The following is a 16010-nucleotide window of genomic DNA, read 5'->3' as shown; positions in this document are numbered from 1 at the left end:
TTGTGTGAGGATATTTGATCACCTGTAAATTTGCATCAAGCACGAGAAAGAAGGAGGGTTCACAGGTAGATGCCGTGTTTCCTGACTTCCGCAAGGCGTTCGATACAGTTCCCCACAGTTGTTCAATGAACAAAGTAAGAGCATATGGACTATCAGACCAATTGTGTGATTGGATTAAAGAGTTCCTAGATAACAGAACGCAGCATGTCATTCTCAATGGAGAGAAGTCTTCCGAAGTAAGAGTGATTTCAGGTGTTTTGCAGGGGAGTGTCGTATTCACAATACACATAAATGACCTTGTGGATGACATCGGAAGTTCACTGAACTTTTTGCAGATGATGCTGTGGTATATCGAGAGGTTGTAACAATGGAAAATTGTACTGAAATGCAGGAGGATCTGCAACGAATTGATGCATGGTGCAAGAAATGGCAACTGAATCTCAAAGTAGACAAGTGTAAAGTGCTGCGAATACATAGAAAGATAGATCCCTTATCATTTAGCTACAAAATAGCAGGTCAGCAACTGGAAGCAGTTAATTCCATAAATTATCTGGGAGTACGCATTATGAGTGATTTAAAAAGGAATGACCATATAAAGTTGATCGTTGGTAAAGCAGATGCCAGACTGAGATTCATTGGAAGAACCCTAAGGAAATGTAATCCGAAAACAAAGGAAGTAGGTTACAGTACGTTTGCCCACTGCTTGAATACTGCTCAGCAGTGTGGGATCCGTACCAGATAGGGTTGATAGAAGAGATAGAGAAGATCCAACGGAGAGCAGCGCGCTACATTACAGGATCATTTAGTAATCGCGAAAGCGTTACGGAGATGATAGATAAACTCCAGTGGAAGACCCTGCAGGAGAGACGCTCAGTAGCTCAGTACGGGCTTTTGTTGAAGTTTCGAGAACATACCTTCACCGAAGAGCCAAGCAGTATATTGCTCCCTTCTACGTATATATCGCGAAGAGACCATGAGGATAAAATCAGAGAGCTTAGAGCCCACACAGAAGCATACCGACAATCCTTCTTTCCACGAACAATATGAGACTGGAATAGAAGGGAGAACCGATAGAGGCACTCAAGGTACCCTCCGCCACACACCGTCAGGTGGCTTGCGGAGTATGGATGTAAATGTAGATGTGGAGGCTGTAAAGTTATGATGGAACAAATGTGTGACAATGGATGGGTGGATTTGGTGGTTGAATGTAGCAGGGAGTGTGGTTAGCTGCTGGAACATTTCATAACTGTGATCTGGATTACATATGGCACGCAGAATGGTCCGTGGCACCCCATGCTATAGGGTGTCACAAACATCATGCGCGACCATGTTGGCTAGCATGGGCAAGCGTATGCGTCACAAAGGTGAGTAGAAAAACATAGGAAAAGTACAATATCCAAGCAATATTGGAGAGATTTAGGCACAATTTAAATAAACAAGGTTGAGTGGGAAAAAAAACAGAAGAAGGGTATAGTACTAGTGCAAGTGAGAAGTTACGTGACGTAGGTAACAGAAGAAGCATCTCAAAAAATTAACCCAATGAAAATTATAGTTTAATCTCTTATTCAAATAAACAGCAACTTTAATAATGAAAGAGGTAATAATAATAATAATAATAATAATATAATAACTATTTTCTTTCATGTAATCAACAGTACCTGCAGCTTGTTCTTAATTTCATTTTTGGTAAATCCTATATGTTGAGCAAATTTCTTCCAGTTATTGCCATCTGTTATTTGCAATGATCCAGCAAGCTCTTTCATAGCAAAAACTGTCCAACGTTCACAGCCCACTGGAGGTACAGTTTCAGCCTCAAGACCAGTCTGGAAACAAAAAACATTAACAGTAATGTACAAAAATACCAAAATTTGAGTATACAATCACAATGTTATTAATACATAACACTTTGTAGATATTCAGTTCTGTCAGTACTATACTTATGCTAAAATAATGGGGCGGCCATTAAAGATAGCTACAGTGTAGTAGTGGTAATTTTTTTAAGGAATAAAGAACAATACCTGTAGTTTCATATGTTCTCTTACTTTCTTAATAAGTTTTCCAACGGATGATGATGATGATGATGATGATGATGATGACGACAGTCATACTTACACTGTTCAAAAAAAATTAGGGGAACATGTGTATCAACATCCAGCATGTTAAATCTTTTTTGACCATGGCGGTACCTGTGGTCTTACTGCATGGCCTGAGATCTTCGCTTTCAATGTAGGCAACGATTAAAATCATTCACTATATTTTGGCTGTGTTATGCATTACAGGTGACCCCTCACGAGGTGAGTGCCAGTGTCTCACTGTTTTCTACTGAGGTACACAGATAGCAGTTGTTATTTGTGGACACTGCATTCAACCAGGAACACATAATGCGACAACTTAATGCACTGCAAGTTGCAAGTGCAGCCTGTTTGATCCAAAATGGATGGACTTTTGGTCATGTTGGTGCAGATGCCAATGCCTCTCCATGTGTCTTCCATAGGTTGTGGTCACACTAATGGAAGACAGCTCAGTACAAAGGTGAGAAAGGCGAGTTAAATGAGGTTACCAATGCATTGCAAACCTATGTAAAGACCAACATCTGGCCATCTCTGCAAGACAATATTGGAAGGGCCACTGGAGCTGCTGTGCCTGATCAGACTGTAATGAACAGGTTACAGGAAAGGACCATACAATTCACACATCCTGTTCGAGTACCTCACTTGATATCATCATCTTGCAGCTCACCGTCAGTTATGCAATCCCATGTCAATTACCAATTCATCATCAGTGAAACATGTTATTCACAAATGAGTCCAGATATCCTGTGATGCAAGATGACAGCTGTGTTTAAGTGCAGAGTGTGAATAGTACCTGCCAAACATTGTCCATCAAATTGAAAGATTTCCAAGGTTATTTGATGTGTAAGGGGGCTTGAGTGTTGACAATCATATATATCTTGTTATTGTCCATGGCCACCTTATCGTGAGGCAGTACATTGTACAGATCCTGTTGGATCATGTGGTGGCTACTGTATACAGTGGTGGCCACAAATTGCATTTAATGCCAGGGCCTATGTGGCAGCCATCAGCAGGGATGTCTTCTAAAGCCTGGACATTGAACTAATGGAATGGCAGTTAGTCCCGACCTAAATCCTATCATGCATATGCGGGACATGCTTGACAGACATGATCATAGTCTTCCTGTTCTACCACGGATTCTTCAAGAACTCTCATGAGCTCTCATTAAAGAATGGGGATGGATACCACAGGGTGATCTATGTTGACTCATACAGAACATGCCACACAGCTATCAGGCAGAGATACACACACACACACACACACACACACACACACACACACAGAGGGCATACTTGTTATTGAAGCTCTCAAAGTCCAATGAAAAGCACCCAGGATAGTGGGATAAATGACACCTGTCATTGTCATTGTTTTTGACACCTGTCAGATATTTGTTTTTTTATGTAAATGATCGACGACATAATAATGTTTTTCTGTGTACTTAATTTGTGCAAGATAAAGATATAATTTGGTAACATACCCAGTCCTCAATTATTGCTCAGTGCAGTATGGTAGATGCCCACAGTCATGTTCCTGTAATTCTTTTAATCAGCGTATTTTTGATGCTCAAAGTTACGTATCATGCAGTAGCGGATACTAACAACATACAGAAAGGGAAAATGAATTAACTAGTAGGATCCACAAGTGAAATAATGTTTCTGTAAGCAGGGATCTCTTTTAGGTTCTTGCATGTCTAATATCAGTACCAAGCAACACTACCAGAGGTGTAGTAGATCCATTATCACAACAGTCTCAAAAAGACAAGTGTACATCACCATCATCCACCTCATTTGTACTACTACAAAAACAATTACCATGTGAAGAGACAGTTGCACATTTACCTGCCATTATATTCATTTTTAATGGTGTGGTTTTCTTTTGCTGTAAATCTACACAAGAACTGAAAAGCAAGGTTTTTTATTCCTTTTTTTTCACATGTTAGTATACTTTCAGGCCTACTTCTTTCAATACGAACTTTATTAGGGTTCTTTCATCTTCCCTCTTCGATGAATATTTCTGTGTTTTGGATAACCCCTTAGCCTCACTTTTTACCTGTTCTGTTTTGCTTCCCTTCTGTTTTGCTTCTTAGAATCAAGTTCAGTTGGCTGCTTTTTAACATGCCACATTTTCTGCCTTTCACCTAGGTATACTGCCTTTCTATGTTATCACTACAATATTGCTTTACAGAAATAGTCAGTAGTGATTACTTCTGCCTGTCAATGAAAAATTTGAATTTATCCCCATCTCTGAAGGCTCTCACTCATGTTGGGATTTTTGAAGCACAATGAATGAAAAATCATGTGGAGGTTGTTCCAGTTTCAATCAATACTAAGTAAGCATTTCTCTTCTGTCATCTTAGGTACTGTGATTGTGGAGTCCTTCACTATTAACTTCACCACTGGCCAGGTCATTCACAGAGACTGTCAGCCTAAGCTACGTCAGTTGCCATCAATCTGCATCCTCTGTCGGGGAGAGCTTCTGCAGGTAGGGACTGCAGTGCCCTGTCAGAAGGGTTGGAAAGTGCGGACAGGCCAGCTCACTGGCAGTCTTGGTTCGGTCCTGGGGTTGCCCACTTGCAGTTAATGTGGCCTGCTAATCAGTCGTCACTGTTTGTCTCATTGCTCTTTTGGCTTCAAGTGCCACCTCATCCTCATCACTTACCACTGGGATGCCACAACGCTGACAGCTTGTCATCTTTGGTATCATAATAGCACAGGCAATGATAATGTACACCAAACATTGCAAAGATTGTGGTTGATACTAGTGCCATACATTCATTCCTAGTTTAGTGGATTCCTCCTCACATTATCAGCTACTTGGTAATCATTTGCATGTTAGATTACAGTATGAAATTCTTCATTTTTAAATACTTTATGTTGTGTGGAAGAATGATGAACATCTTGTACATTCACCCTTTGGCAATTCATCTTAAACATCCTCATGACACTTCGCATTATCACAAGTGACACTACTTTTACGGCACTCTGGCAGCATATTCTTCTAAAATAATCTCCTAAAAGCACTAAAAGTTCACTGGTGTGGTGGTGTGTTGGGGCTTATGGGCGCTCAACATCGAGGTCATCAGCGCCCTGACACACATTAAAAGGAACGAATGTGGACAGACCTAATAAAACTGAAGCACTCACTCAAAGAAATCAGGAAAAGAAGGAAAAAGCCGCAAAAGAAAGTAAAACCTAAGGAAAGGGAAAACATAGCAACAAGAATGCCACAGGAAATTGTCATTGGCTGGCCACTTACATGAAATATGGGCGAGCTTGTCACACAGTGAACAAGTTAAAATCCTCTCCCTAAAATCTTTGTAAAAACATTTGACATGGCACAGAACTTTAAAACTTTAACCACATTTGTTCGAGTGTTCACTAAAGTAGTAAATCTCTTCACTGCTGTTACTTCCTGCAATGCCTCTCTTATTTACGAAAGTACTGAGTGACCCCCCCCCCCCCCCCCAATTGCAATTCAGAAAAATTTGCAGGTGTATACTGCATTACAGAGTTTGTCAGAAATCTTGTCAAAATTTTCAACCTACATGAACTACATACCATCACTGAAGTAATCAGTGTTTGGTCTATCTGTAATAAATGTCTAAGTGTTAATGATCAACTACAGCAACCAATTTCTCAAAGCATTACTCAATCAATTATCAACCACCACAACAACATTTTTCAACATTTTTAAGGCCTAACTCATCTCCAGAAGAAAGCACTTGTAAAACTCTTGGTTGGACTGTTCTGAAAAATTTCCTTTTGTTTGGGATCATTATGAAACAGGATTATCAAAAGAGACGAAAAGGGTTCAAAGAGCTGCGTAATTCATTATGGGTTTACTTTGACAGAGCAGGTGTGTCACACATGTGCAGTACATTCCACAAGAGAATGCAAAAATGAAATACATGACATAAATGAACTACAAGGTACAGCATCCTGTACAGAGGATTGCTTTTAAATTTGAAGCCACTACAGTTAGAACTTAGAATTTAAGAAGGATATGGATAGTTGAAGTTAGAGGTAGTGAGAATTAGTGAACTGGGGTGGCAGGAAGAGCTGGACTTCTGGTCAGGTCAGTATAGAGTCATTAACACAAAATTTAAAAGGGGTAATTCATGAATAGGGCTAATAATGAACAAGAAAATAGTGAAGCAGGTAAGCTACAATGGATAGCATAGTGAATGCAGTATCACACGAAAGATAAGCTGCTGTGAGCAGCATAGTATTTGTATACCATAGCAAAGAAAGATACGAAGCCAACACCCATAACAGTTGTACAAGTTTATTCACCAACTAGCTCTGCAGGTGATGGAGAGACTGAAAGAATGCATGATAAAATTAAGGAAATTATTCAGATAGCTAAAAGGGGTGAAAATTTAATTGTGATTGGTACCTTGAAATCATTGGTAGGAAAACAAAGAGAAGGAAAAATAGTTGGAGAACATGGACTGGAAAAAAGAAATGAAAGAGGAAGCCACTTGGTAAAATTTTGCACAATGAGTAATGTAATCTACAAGATTTGGTACGTGGGACATCCGCAACTGAGAGGCAAGATTAACTGATTTAAAGCGATTCGCTTCAGTTGTAATAATGATTACTCATCATGCCCAGTTTCAGGATGTTAAAATCCTATTTTCAGTTGTATAAAACTGTAACATACAAAGGAAAGGAGAGAAGAAATATAATGCAACATTTCTGTATAAACCAGAAAAGGTGACTCATTATTGTATTTGGTTGAGCATAACTTGTGGTCGGGACAGTTAGTGCAAGGGCCCCAAATCACTGCAGCTTGGCAGAAATAGAAAAAAGGAGAGCACTCGGACCAGCCAGTTCAGATTTTCTGTATCTTCGCAAATAACATCAGTTTACTTCCTGGCACACCACTGCCATCTGCACTGCACCACACTTACAGACCCGCAGTGTGACCTCCACTCAGACATGGTTGGCGTTCATACCATGTGGCTGCCTGACAGTGGATAGTCTGAGGACAGTGTTTGCTTGGTTTCTTTTTCCTTCATCCTAACCACCCAGACAATACACTTTTGGGTCCATTTGATCATTAGCCCCTCTTCCTTTTTCCAGTTCCATCAAGATGCAGTGATTTGGAACCCTTGCACTGACTGGCCCAACTGCACACTGTGTGTAACCAATACAGTGAGTTGCCTTTCGTCTTTCCCTCTCCTTCCTTCTTTCCTGATGAGGCAACAGTTTGTTGCGAAAGCTTGAATTTTGTGTGTATGTTGTGGTTGTTTGTGTGTCTGTCGACCTGCCAGCACTTTCATTTGGTAAGTCAAATCATCTTTGTTTTTAGATAAACAATATATTGAGTTTAACTGATGAAAGGAGAAAATATAAAAATGATGCAAATGAAGTAGGAGAGAAGGAATACAGACATGAGACTGACAGAAAGTGCAAAATGGCTAAGCAGGAATGGCTTAAGGTCAAATCCAAAGCTGTAGCAGCATGCATAACTAGGGGAAACATACACGTCACCTACAGGAAAATTAAGAAGCGCTTTAGCGACAAGGGAAGCAATTGAATGAATATCAAGAGCTCGGGTGGCAGTACACAAGTACAGTTAAGGAAACAAACATGAGGAAAATATTATGGAAAGAAAAGAGTGAATAGGTGAAGATGACATGAGAGAGATGATTCTATGAAAAGAATTTGACCTGGCATTGAAAAATCAAAGGCAAAATAAGGCCCCTGGATTTTACAACGTTCCCTCAGAATTACAGAGATCCTTGGGGAAGCCAGCCATGACAATACTGTTCCACCTAGTGTGTAAGATAGGTGAGACAGATGAAATACCCTAAAGCCTTCTGAAGGAATGTAATAATTCCTATTGCAAAGAAGGTAGGTGCTGACGAGTATGAATACTACCAAATCATCAGTTTAGTAAGTCACAGCTGCAAAATGTTGACAAATTATTTACAGAAGAATGGATAAACTGCTCGAAGCCAACATTGAGGAAGATGAATTTGGTTTCTAGGGAAATGTAGGAACACGAGATGCAATGCTGACCCTATGACTTATCCTAGTAGATAAACTGAAGAAAGGCAAAATATACATTTATAGCATTTGTGGATACAGAGATAGTTTTGACAATGTTGACTAGAATATAATCTATTAAATGCTGAAGGCAGCATAAATAAAATGCAGGGAGCAAAAGGTTATTTGCAACTTGTACAGATACCAGACTTCAGTAAGAACATGGAAAGAAAGCTACAGTTTTGTAGCCTATTCCCAGTGTTATTCAGCCTGTATACTGAGTTTACTGTGAAGGAAACCAAGGAGAAATGAGGAAATTGATAAGGGAGAAGAAATAAAATCTTTAACATTTGCCAATGACATTGAAATCCTGTCAGAGAAGGTAGGAGACTTGGAAGAACACTTGAATGGATTTAATAGTGCGCTGAAGAGATTATATGAGGAGCAACTATATCATAGGTAACAGAAAGCAGCTGAATTAAATCGGTGATGCTGAGGGAATTAAATTAGAAAATAAGATAGTATAAGCAGATGAGTATTGCTATTTGGGCAGCAAAATAACTGATTATGGATGGACTAGAAAGGATATAAAATCCAAATCAGCATTGCAAGTAAAGCATTTCTGAAAAAGAGGAGTTCGTTAACATCAAATATAACGTTAAGTGTTTAAGTTAAGTGTTAGAAGTCTTTTCTAAAGGTCTTTGTCTGGAGTGTAGCCTTGCAGAGAAGTGAAAAGTGGACAATAAGCAGTACACACAAGAAGAGAATAGAAGCTTTTGGAATACGGTGTTACAGAATAATGCTGAAGATTTGACAAGTAGATCAAATAACTAATAAGGGGAACTGAACTGAATTGGTGAAAAAAGAAATGTATGGCATAAGTTGCACTTTGTGATAATTGGACAACAGCTTACACAGTTTAAGGAGATGCTGAGTTGCAGATAGGCACAACAAAAAGACTCTAACAATTAAAGTGTTCGGCCATTAAGGCCTCTGTCAACAACAGATGACTGCCCCCCCCCCCCCCCACACACACACACACACACACATATATAAACACACAGTGTGTGTTTCAGTTGCCGGAGACTGCAGTCGTGTGTGTGTGTGTGTGTGTGTGTGTGTGTGTGTGTGTGTGTGTCTGTTGTCTATTGCTGACAAAGGTCTTAATAGCTGAAAGCTCTAATTGTGAGAGTCCTTTTGTTGCGCCTATCTGCAACTCAGCATCTCTGCTATATGGTGGGTAGCAACTTTCTTTTTAGGAATCACCACTCGACAACAGAACAACTCCTCCGTGTAGTCGAACATATAACACATGGCAACATAATGAACAAAGCCACAGGGGCCATGTTCCTGAACATCGAAAAAGCTTTCAACCATCTCTTGCACAACAGCCTTATACGCAAACTAAGCGAAGCTGGTTTCCCAGACGGACTCGTGCGTCTCATACAGTCATATCTCATGAACAGATGTTTCAACACTGACGTGCAGGGCAAACAATCAACTCGACACGGTAGCCAGGCTGGAGTACCCCAGGGAAGCATCCTAGGGCCCATCTTGTTCAACCTGTACATTAACGACTTCCCAGCAACACAAAACACAACGCTAGCCATCTACGCGGATGACACAGCCACCCTTGCACAAGATTGGAAACCGTCGAACATTAATTCACAAATACAGACAGCACTCAGAACTGCCAAGCCTTGGCTGGAGCGATGGCGTATTAAAGTAAATGTCGACAAGTGCGAAGCAGTTCTGTTTACATGCAGAGCAAAACTACTGCGCAAACATCAACACAATAGACAGATAACGTTACATACACACCCAATATGTTTCCAAGAGAAAGTCAGATATCTTGGTGTCTACATCAACACAATAGACAGATAACGTTACATACACACCCAATATGTTTCCAAGAGAAAGTCAGGTATCTTGGTGTCTGGCTGGACCAGAAACTTACATGGGGGGACCACATCAAATACATTGCCAACAGAGCACACGCAAGGCTCAAACAACTCTACCCAATGTTCAACAGGGAAAGCACAATGAATAGGAGGATGTCGAGGTCCATATACATGACACTGATTAGACCTCTGATGACATACGCAGCTCCCGTCTGGGGATATGCAGCTCCTACATGACTGCACCGCATGCAGATCATACAGAACAAAGTGCCATGAATCATTAGCAATCATTAGCAACGCACCGTGGACCTTCACGAAGAATACGGCCTTGAAACCCTCAAGGAAGTATTCAAAAAACACGCCACACAACTACACAGGAACTCAAGACACTCGAACAATCCTTTCATCCTTACTCTGGGAAACTACGATCACAACCATAGGTGGAAGCACAAGTGGCCAAAGACACTACTAGCTAGGGCATAGCCACCTATGGCAAACTAACATACACCAACAAGCGACAAACATCAGCAAGCCCCTGCATATCAGCAATGCTGACTGGAAATTACCAGCTGCTGTCAGAGTCGACCAACAGGCCACAGCAGGAAAACCGACGAGCTCGCCCACTGATGCAAAAACAATTCGCCAACATCACCCTACACTGTGCATCCGATATATGACCTATCGGACACAAAAACGATGATAAACCTAACTGTTGCAGGTTACTGACGCTGATCGAGAGTTCAACACCGGCACACAGCAGCAGCCGCCGAGCAATAGCACCGCACAATGTCAAAGGTATCGACATGCATGATACCCTCTACTAGCAAAGCCTACCCTTGCACGACCTATCGCAGACAGCAAGACATCCACTACTGCTCTTACCACCTGACCTATCGCAGAGGTTTTTTTCCCTTGGCTCTTGCCTTGGCACTTTTTTCCTCTGCCCTTCAAAATGCTACCCTTCGTTCGACTTCAACCCAATCTACCTCCAGATGAGCAAGTATTAATGGTTAACCTTAACCAGACGTACGCAAACATTGCAGTACCCACATCCTACGACACCTCACTTTAGTGAAAACTAACCCTTATGCAGAGATGGCAGTAGACCTTTTGAGTTGGCCATCATGCCAGTGTGGGCATGGAGGGGATCCACCTCTATTTAAAAAAAATCTTTTTCATAATAATGTTACATTCCATCCTGGATTTTGCACTGTTTGATTAACTTGCACATCTTGCCAAACAAAAGCAACCCTGGCTCCTGGAGGGTGGCTAATGGCACAACAACTGGTGAATCTGAGGAGAAATTCCAGAAAGTAACAAAGCCTTACACATGTTTATATCAGTGACACCAAAAGTGATAAAGTGTTGCTGAAGCTGCTTCTTGCAAGCCTCCCAGCCTTTGGACACATCGTCGTGAGGGGGAAAATTGGCTGGTGCACCAACGGCATGGAAGCCTGTATAGTCAACGTGGCTAACAATTTCTTGATAGCAACCATCAGAGAAGTGAACACCACACTCATCGCCAACTGTGTCATCATGTTAGACGCAATCAATAATGGTGCCATTTAGAACAAAAGTTTTTCCATCCACATTCAAGTAAATGACAAACTTAGAAATGGTACAATAAACAGCAGAAAACAAAATAGAGGAGCATCAGCTGCACTGTCTTTATATAGAGAAGGGTTCCGGTAGGTGGCGTGGTAGATGTTGGTAGGTGTCGTGCCATGTGCACTGGTCTTGTGACACACTTCAAAGCGGCCTCTGGTGGCCAGCCCATATAGCTGCCACTGACAACCATTTGAATTGTAGCACAACTGCAGCCTGATGCCACAGTACATATCCTGGTGTTGCATACAGAGTTATAGCAAAATACAACAGTTTATATTCAAGCAATGGAAAGTCCAGAATGGAACAACAATACAGAAAGTATAGATTGCTACTCAGTACATAGAGGTGGGGTTAAGTCACAGACAAGCAGAAAAAAAAGGTTGCTAAAGATTTGAGCTTCTGGACAAAAAAGTGCTTCTTCCAAAATAGAAAACACATACACACATTCACACAATCAAAACTCAAATATATAGTAATCATGTATGTATGCGTTATGTTTTTGTGAATGTTTGTGTTTTACCCCCCCCCCCCCCCCAAAAAAAAAAAATACATGTTTAGCACCCTTTTTCTTTGTGGTTGTCTGTGAATGAACACCTCATCTATGAAGCAAATAGTTACTATTCAGAAAAAGAGAGGGTACACGAGGGAAGCATCTGTCACCCCGTCCAATTATTTATTCACTAGCAGATACGAGATTCTCCCCCCCCCCCCCCCCCCAATCCCCCTTCTCATAAGCAAGTAGATCTATCCACTGCAGAAAACACAGAGAGCAAGACACATATGGTCAAAAATGGCTTACATTGGACAGTGGGATAATGCCACTTAGCTAACGTAAGACACACAGAAATTTCAGCCACCAGCAGTGGCCACTCCACCAAACGCTGAGGTAATTACTACCATTTATAGGAAATAAACCTGTAATTACCAACATGGTCATTAACCACAGTGCAGGTGGAGGCTCCTAATATGATTGCATTGCCTTTGGTACTACTCATTACAAACCATGTCAGTGTGTGGCATACCACTGCTAAACAGAAGTTACAGATTTCACATAATCAAAACTTAAAAAAACCGTAAGTTGCAGTCTTTGTGACTTGTGTACATGCGTCATTGTTTCCACACAGGTTCATTAAAACCTTTTAAAATCATTTCAGTACTCTCCAAATTATGCATGAGAGCATACTGTGAAAAAGGTATATATGAATGTACATTCTAAAATTAACGAAAAAAAAAATTTGTTTTCCTATGACCTACAGCATATGGCAGAAAGGAGCACATATATAATGTTGTGGGAAAAGCGAACCAAAGACTGTGGCAGCAAGTCTACCCCACCCCTAAAGACACTGGTCTGCCTACACTATACTTGTCTGTCCTCTTGTGGAGTACTGCTGTGCAGCGTGGGATCTGCATCAGATAGGATTGATGGAGGACATTGCAAAAGTTCAAAGAAGGGCAGCTTGTTTTGAATTATCACAAAATAGTGGAGAATGTCTCATGGATATGATACATGACTTGGGGTGGTAATCATTAAAAACAAAGGTTTTTTTTTTTTCTTTTCTTTTTTTTCTTTTTTGTTGCAGCACGGTCTCATGAAATTTCAATTACCAACTTGATCTTTTGAATACAAAAATATTTTGTTGGTGCCCACCTACATAGGGATAAATAGTCACTGTACTAAAATAAGAGAAATCGAAGCGCACATAGAAAGATTTAAGTGTTCATTTTTCCTGCATGTTGTTCGGGAGTGGGATTGTAGAGAAGTATAGCTGGAAAGTGGTTCAATGAACTCTCTGCCAGGCACTTAAGTGTGGATTGCAGAGCAGTTGTGTAGATGTAGATGTAAAAAGGTAAGAAGAAATAAATAAAACACTGTAGTACTTAGATTAGATTACATGTACTTTGATTCACTTCAGTTGATCCACAGTGAGGAGATCCTCCAGGATGTAGAACAAGTTAGGAAACAAGAATACACAATAAACATTTATAATGTAAAACAAATATGTTAATGTACCTCCCACAGATCCCAAGTGAAATGACTGTCATGCATGTGGAATGAGTCAAACAATTTTTAAGCACATTTTCATTTTAAAAGGTAAGAAATTTTAAATTGAAAAATCATTTTACAACACTTATTTACAAAGATCACTTTACTACAATGAATTGGTACAGAACACATATTGTACTAATACTTGCATTATTTGATATTATTAGTAACATGCACACACATCAGTCAGTTCTACTAGGAAATTCGTCAATGGACTAGGAGATAGCCAGGAATAAATCCTTTAGGTCCCTCTGAAACTGAACTTTATTAGTACTTGAACTTTTTATAGCTGCTGGAAACTTATTGAAAATGTGTGTCCCTGAATAAAGGACACATTTTTGGACCAAAGTAAGTGTCTTTTGTGTAGATTATTCATATTTCTAGTGTGACAAATTGCATTAAGGAATAAACATATTGGAAAGCAGTAGCTAATATCTCCAATCCTTAAACAGGTCTCTAGGATATTCTTGAGTTCACATCACAAATAATTTTTATCACACTTTCTGGACCCAGAAAACTTTAGCTTGGCTTGATGAGTTACCCCAAAAAATAATCATGACATTGTGGAATGAAAGTAAACAAAATATGTCAGTTTCCCTATGTCTGACAACATTCGCCTTGCAAGTAGAGATTTGTTTAGATGATTCAGCAGTTCTATGGTGTCTCCTTCCATCTGAATTTATCATCAACCAGTAACCTCAAGAATCTAGGACTGTCCACTTCTTCTATCTGTTCGTCATCAGATTTTAGGCATATACTGGTGAGAAACCTCTTGCAAGTTCTAAACAGCATGTAGTGCGTTTTTTCAAAGTTTTATGACATAGAATTCCAGAATGAGATTTTCACTCTGCAATAGAGTGTGCACTGATATGAAAATTCCTGGCAGATTAAAACTGTGTGCTGGACCGAGACTCGGTCCAACACAGACTTGGCTAGGAAACATTTATTAATATCCATGACAATTTTCATTAACTGGTCTTTCTAAGAGTACACTTGATTAGCTATTTATTGCAATGTTTGTAACATCTGCAAACAAAACAAATTTGGCATCTAGTAATATTACTGATGAAAGGTCATTGATATACACACACAAGAAAAGTAAAGGCTCTAACTGGAACCTTGTAGGATGTGATGCGGCATCACAGTTGGATGATGCCTCACAGCTTCATACATGTGTCTTTCCTAGTGTCATCCTTTGTTTCATGTCAGAGGTATAGAATTTGAACTGTTTTGCAGCATTTCCTGTTACACTATAATATTCTAACATGAGTAAAAGGATATTGTGATTTACACAGTCAAATGCCTCTGCCAGACCACGAAATATAATACTAGTCTGTAATCCAGGCTGTTCCAACTGAGCTCCAGGGAGCCAGAGAGCTCCGGAGCACTCACTGCGGCAGCTCGGAGCCCACGTGGAGGGGGAAAGCGAACTCACTGCCCCCTGGCCGCATGCAGCCGCAACTGACGCAATAATCCGTGTTCATTGACAGCTATGACTAGCCGCGGGAGCCCTGTACCTCTATTGGAGGATACCTTCCTATTCATTGAGAGGGATGGTCGTCCGCAGTGTCTTGTATGTCAAAGTATTTAATTCTGCGAAGAGGTACAATATACAACAACATTATACACATCTTCACACAGCGCACTACAATCAGGTTGAAGGCGCTGCACGCAGAGAACTGGTAGCCAGCCTTAAGAACGACGTACCAGGAGACATAAGTTTAAAAACGGTTTTGTAATACAGAGGGTATCAAAACATGCAACATAGTTCGTGTCCTGTAACGCATTTATAATTTTCAGGTGAATGAGAGTGGAGAAAACACTACTGAATCTGCAATTCGAGCAAGCTACAGGGTCGCTCAAATCATTGCGACGAGTGGCAAGCCGTTTTCGGTGGGACCACTCGTAAAATCGTGCACGGTAGCAGTTGCAGAATGTTGCCAATCTAATCCTGGACATGGCAGCAGATTTAGAGACACTGCTCAGGAAAAAAGTGGAGAGCTTTGTTGCATTTTCGCTAGTGCTTAACGAAAGCACCAACATATCGGACTGTGCTCAGCTTGCAGTCTTTGTGGGTGGTGTCGACATGGAGCTGCAAGTAACTAAAGAACTCCTGGATGTGGTACCACTCGATTACACCGTAACAGGACGTGACATTTTTGAAGCTGTTTGTGAATCAGTGGACAATATCAATTTGCCGTGGGATAAGCTCCATTCTGTAGCGACAGACAGTGCACCACAAATGATCGGGCATCACCAAGGATTTGCTTCTCGTTTGAAAAATAAACTCAGGGACGAATTGGGGAAAGACATTTTGACTCTTCATTGTTTTATTCACCAAGAGGCACTGTGTGCTGAAACAGTAGAGCTAGGTGGCGTAATGAAAGATGTC

General features: G+C 40.5%; 1 protein-coding gene across 1 annotated transcript in view; it reads right to left on the bottom strand.

Annotated features, from left to right (window-relative positions):
- Positions 1-16010, bottom strand: part of LOC124595385 — a 106140-nt gene that overhangs the window by 48787 nt on the left and 41343 nt on the right. Inside the window, exon 7 of the mRNA XM_047134104.1 lies at positions 1659-1823. Within this exon, the coding sequence (XP_046990060.1) occupies positions 1659-1823 (165 nt within the window). The remainder of the gene's footprint in view (positions 1-1658; positions 1824-16010) is intronic.

Source organism: Schistocerca americana, chromosome 2, assembly GCF_021461395.2.
Source record: "Schistocerca americana isolate TAMUIC-IGC-003095 chromosome 2, iqSchAmer2.1, whole genome shotgun sequence".
NCBI classification, from domain to species: domain Eukaryota; kingdom Metazoa; phylum Arthropoda; class Insecta; order Orthoptera; family Acrididae; genus Schistocerca; species Schistocerca americana.
Note: the sequence above shows the minus strand (reverse complement) of the source record. Positions and strands in the feature narration are given on the sequence as shown.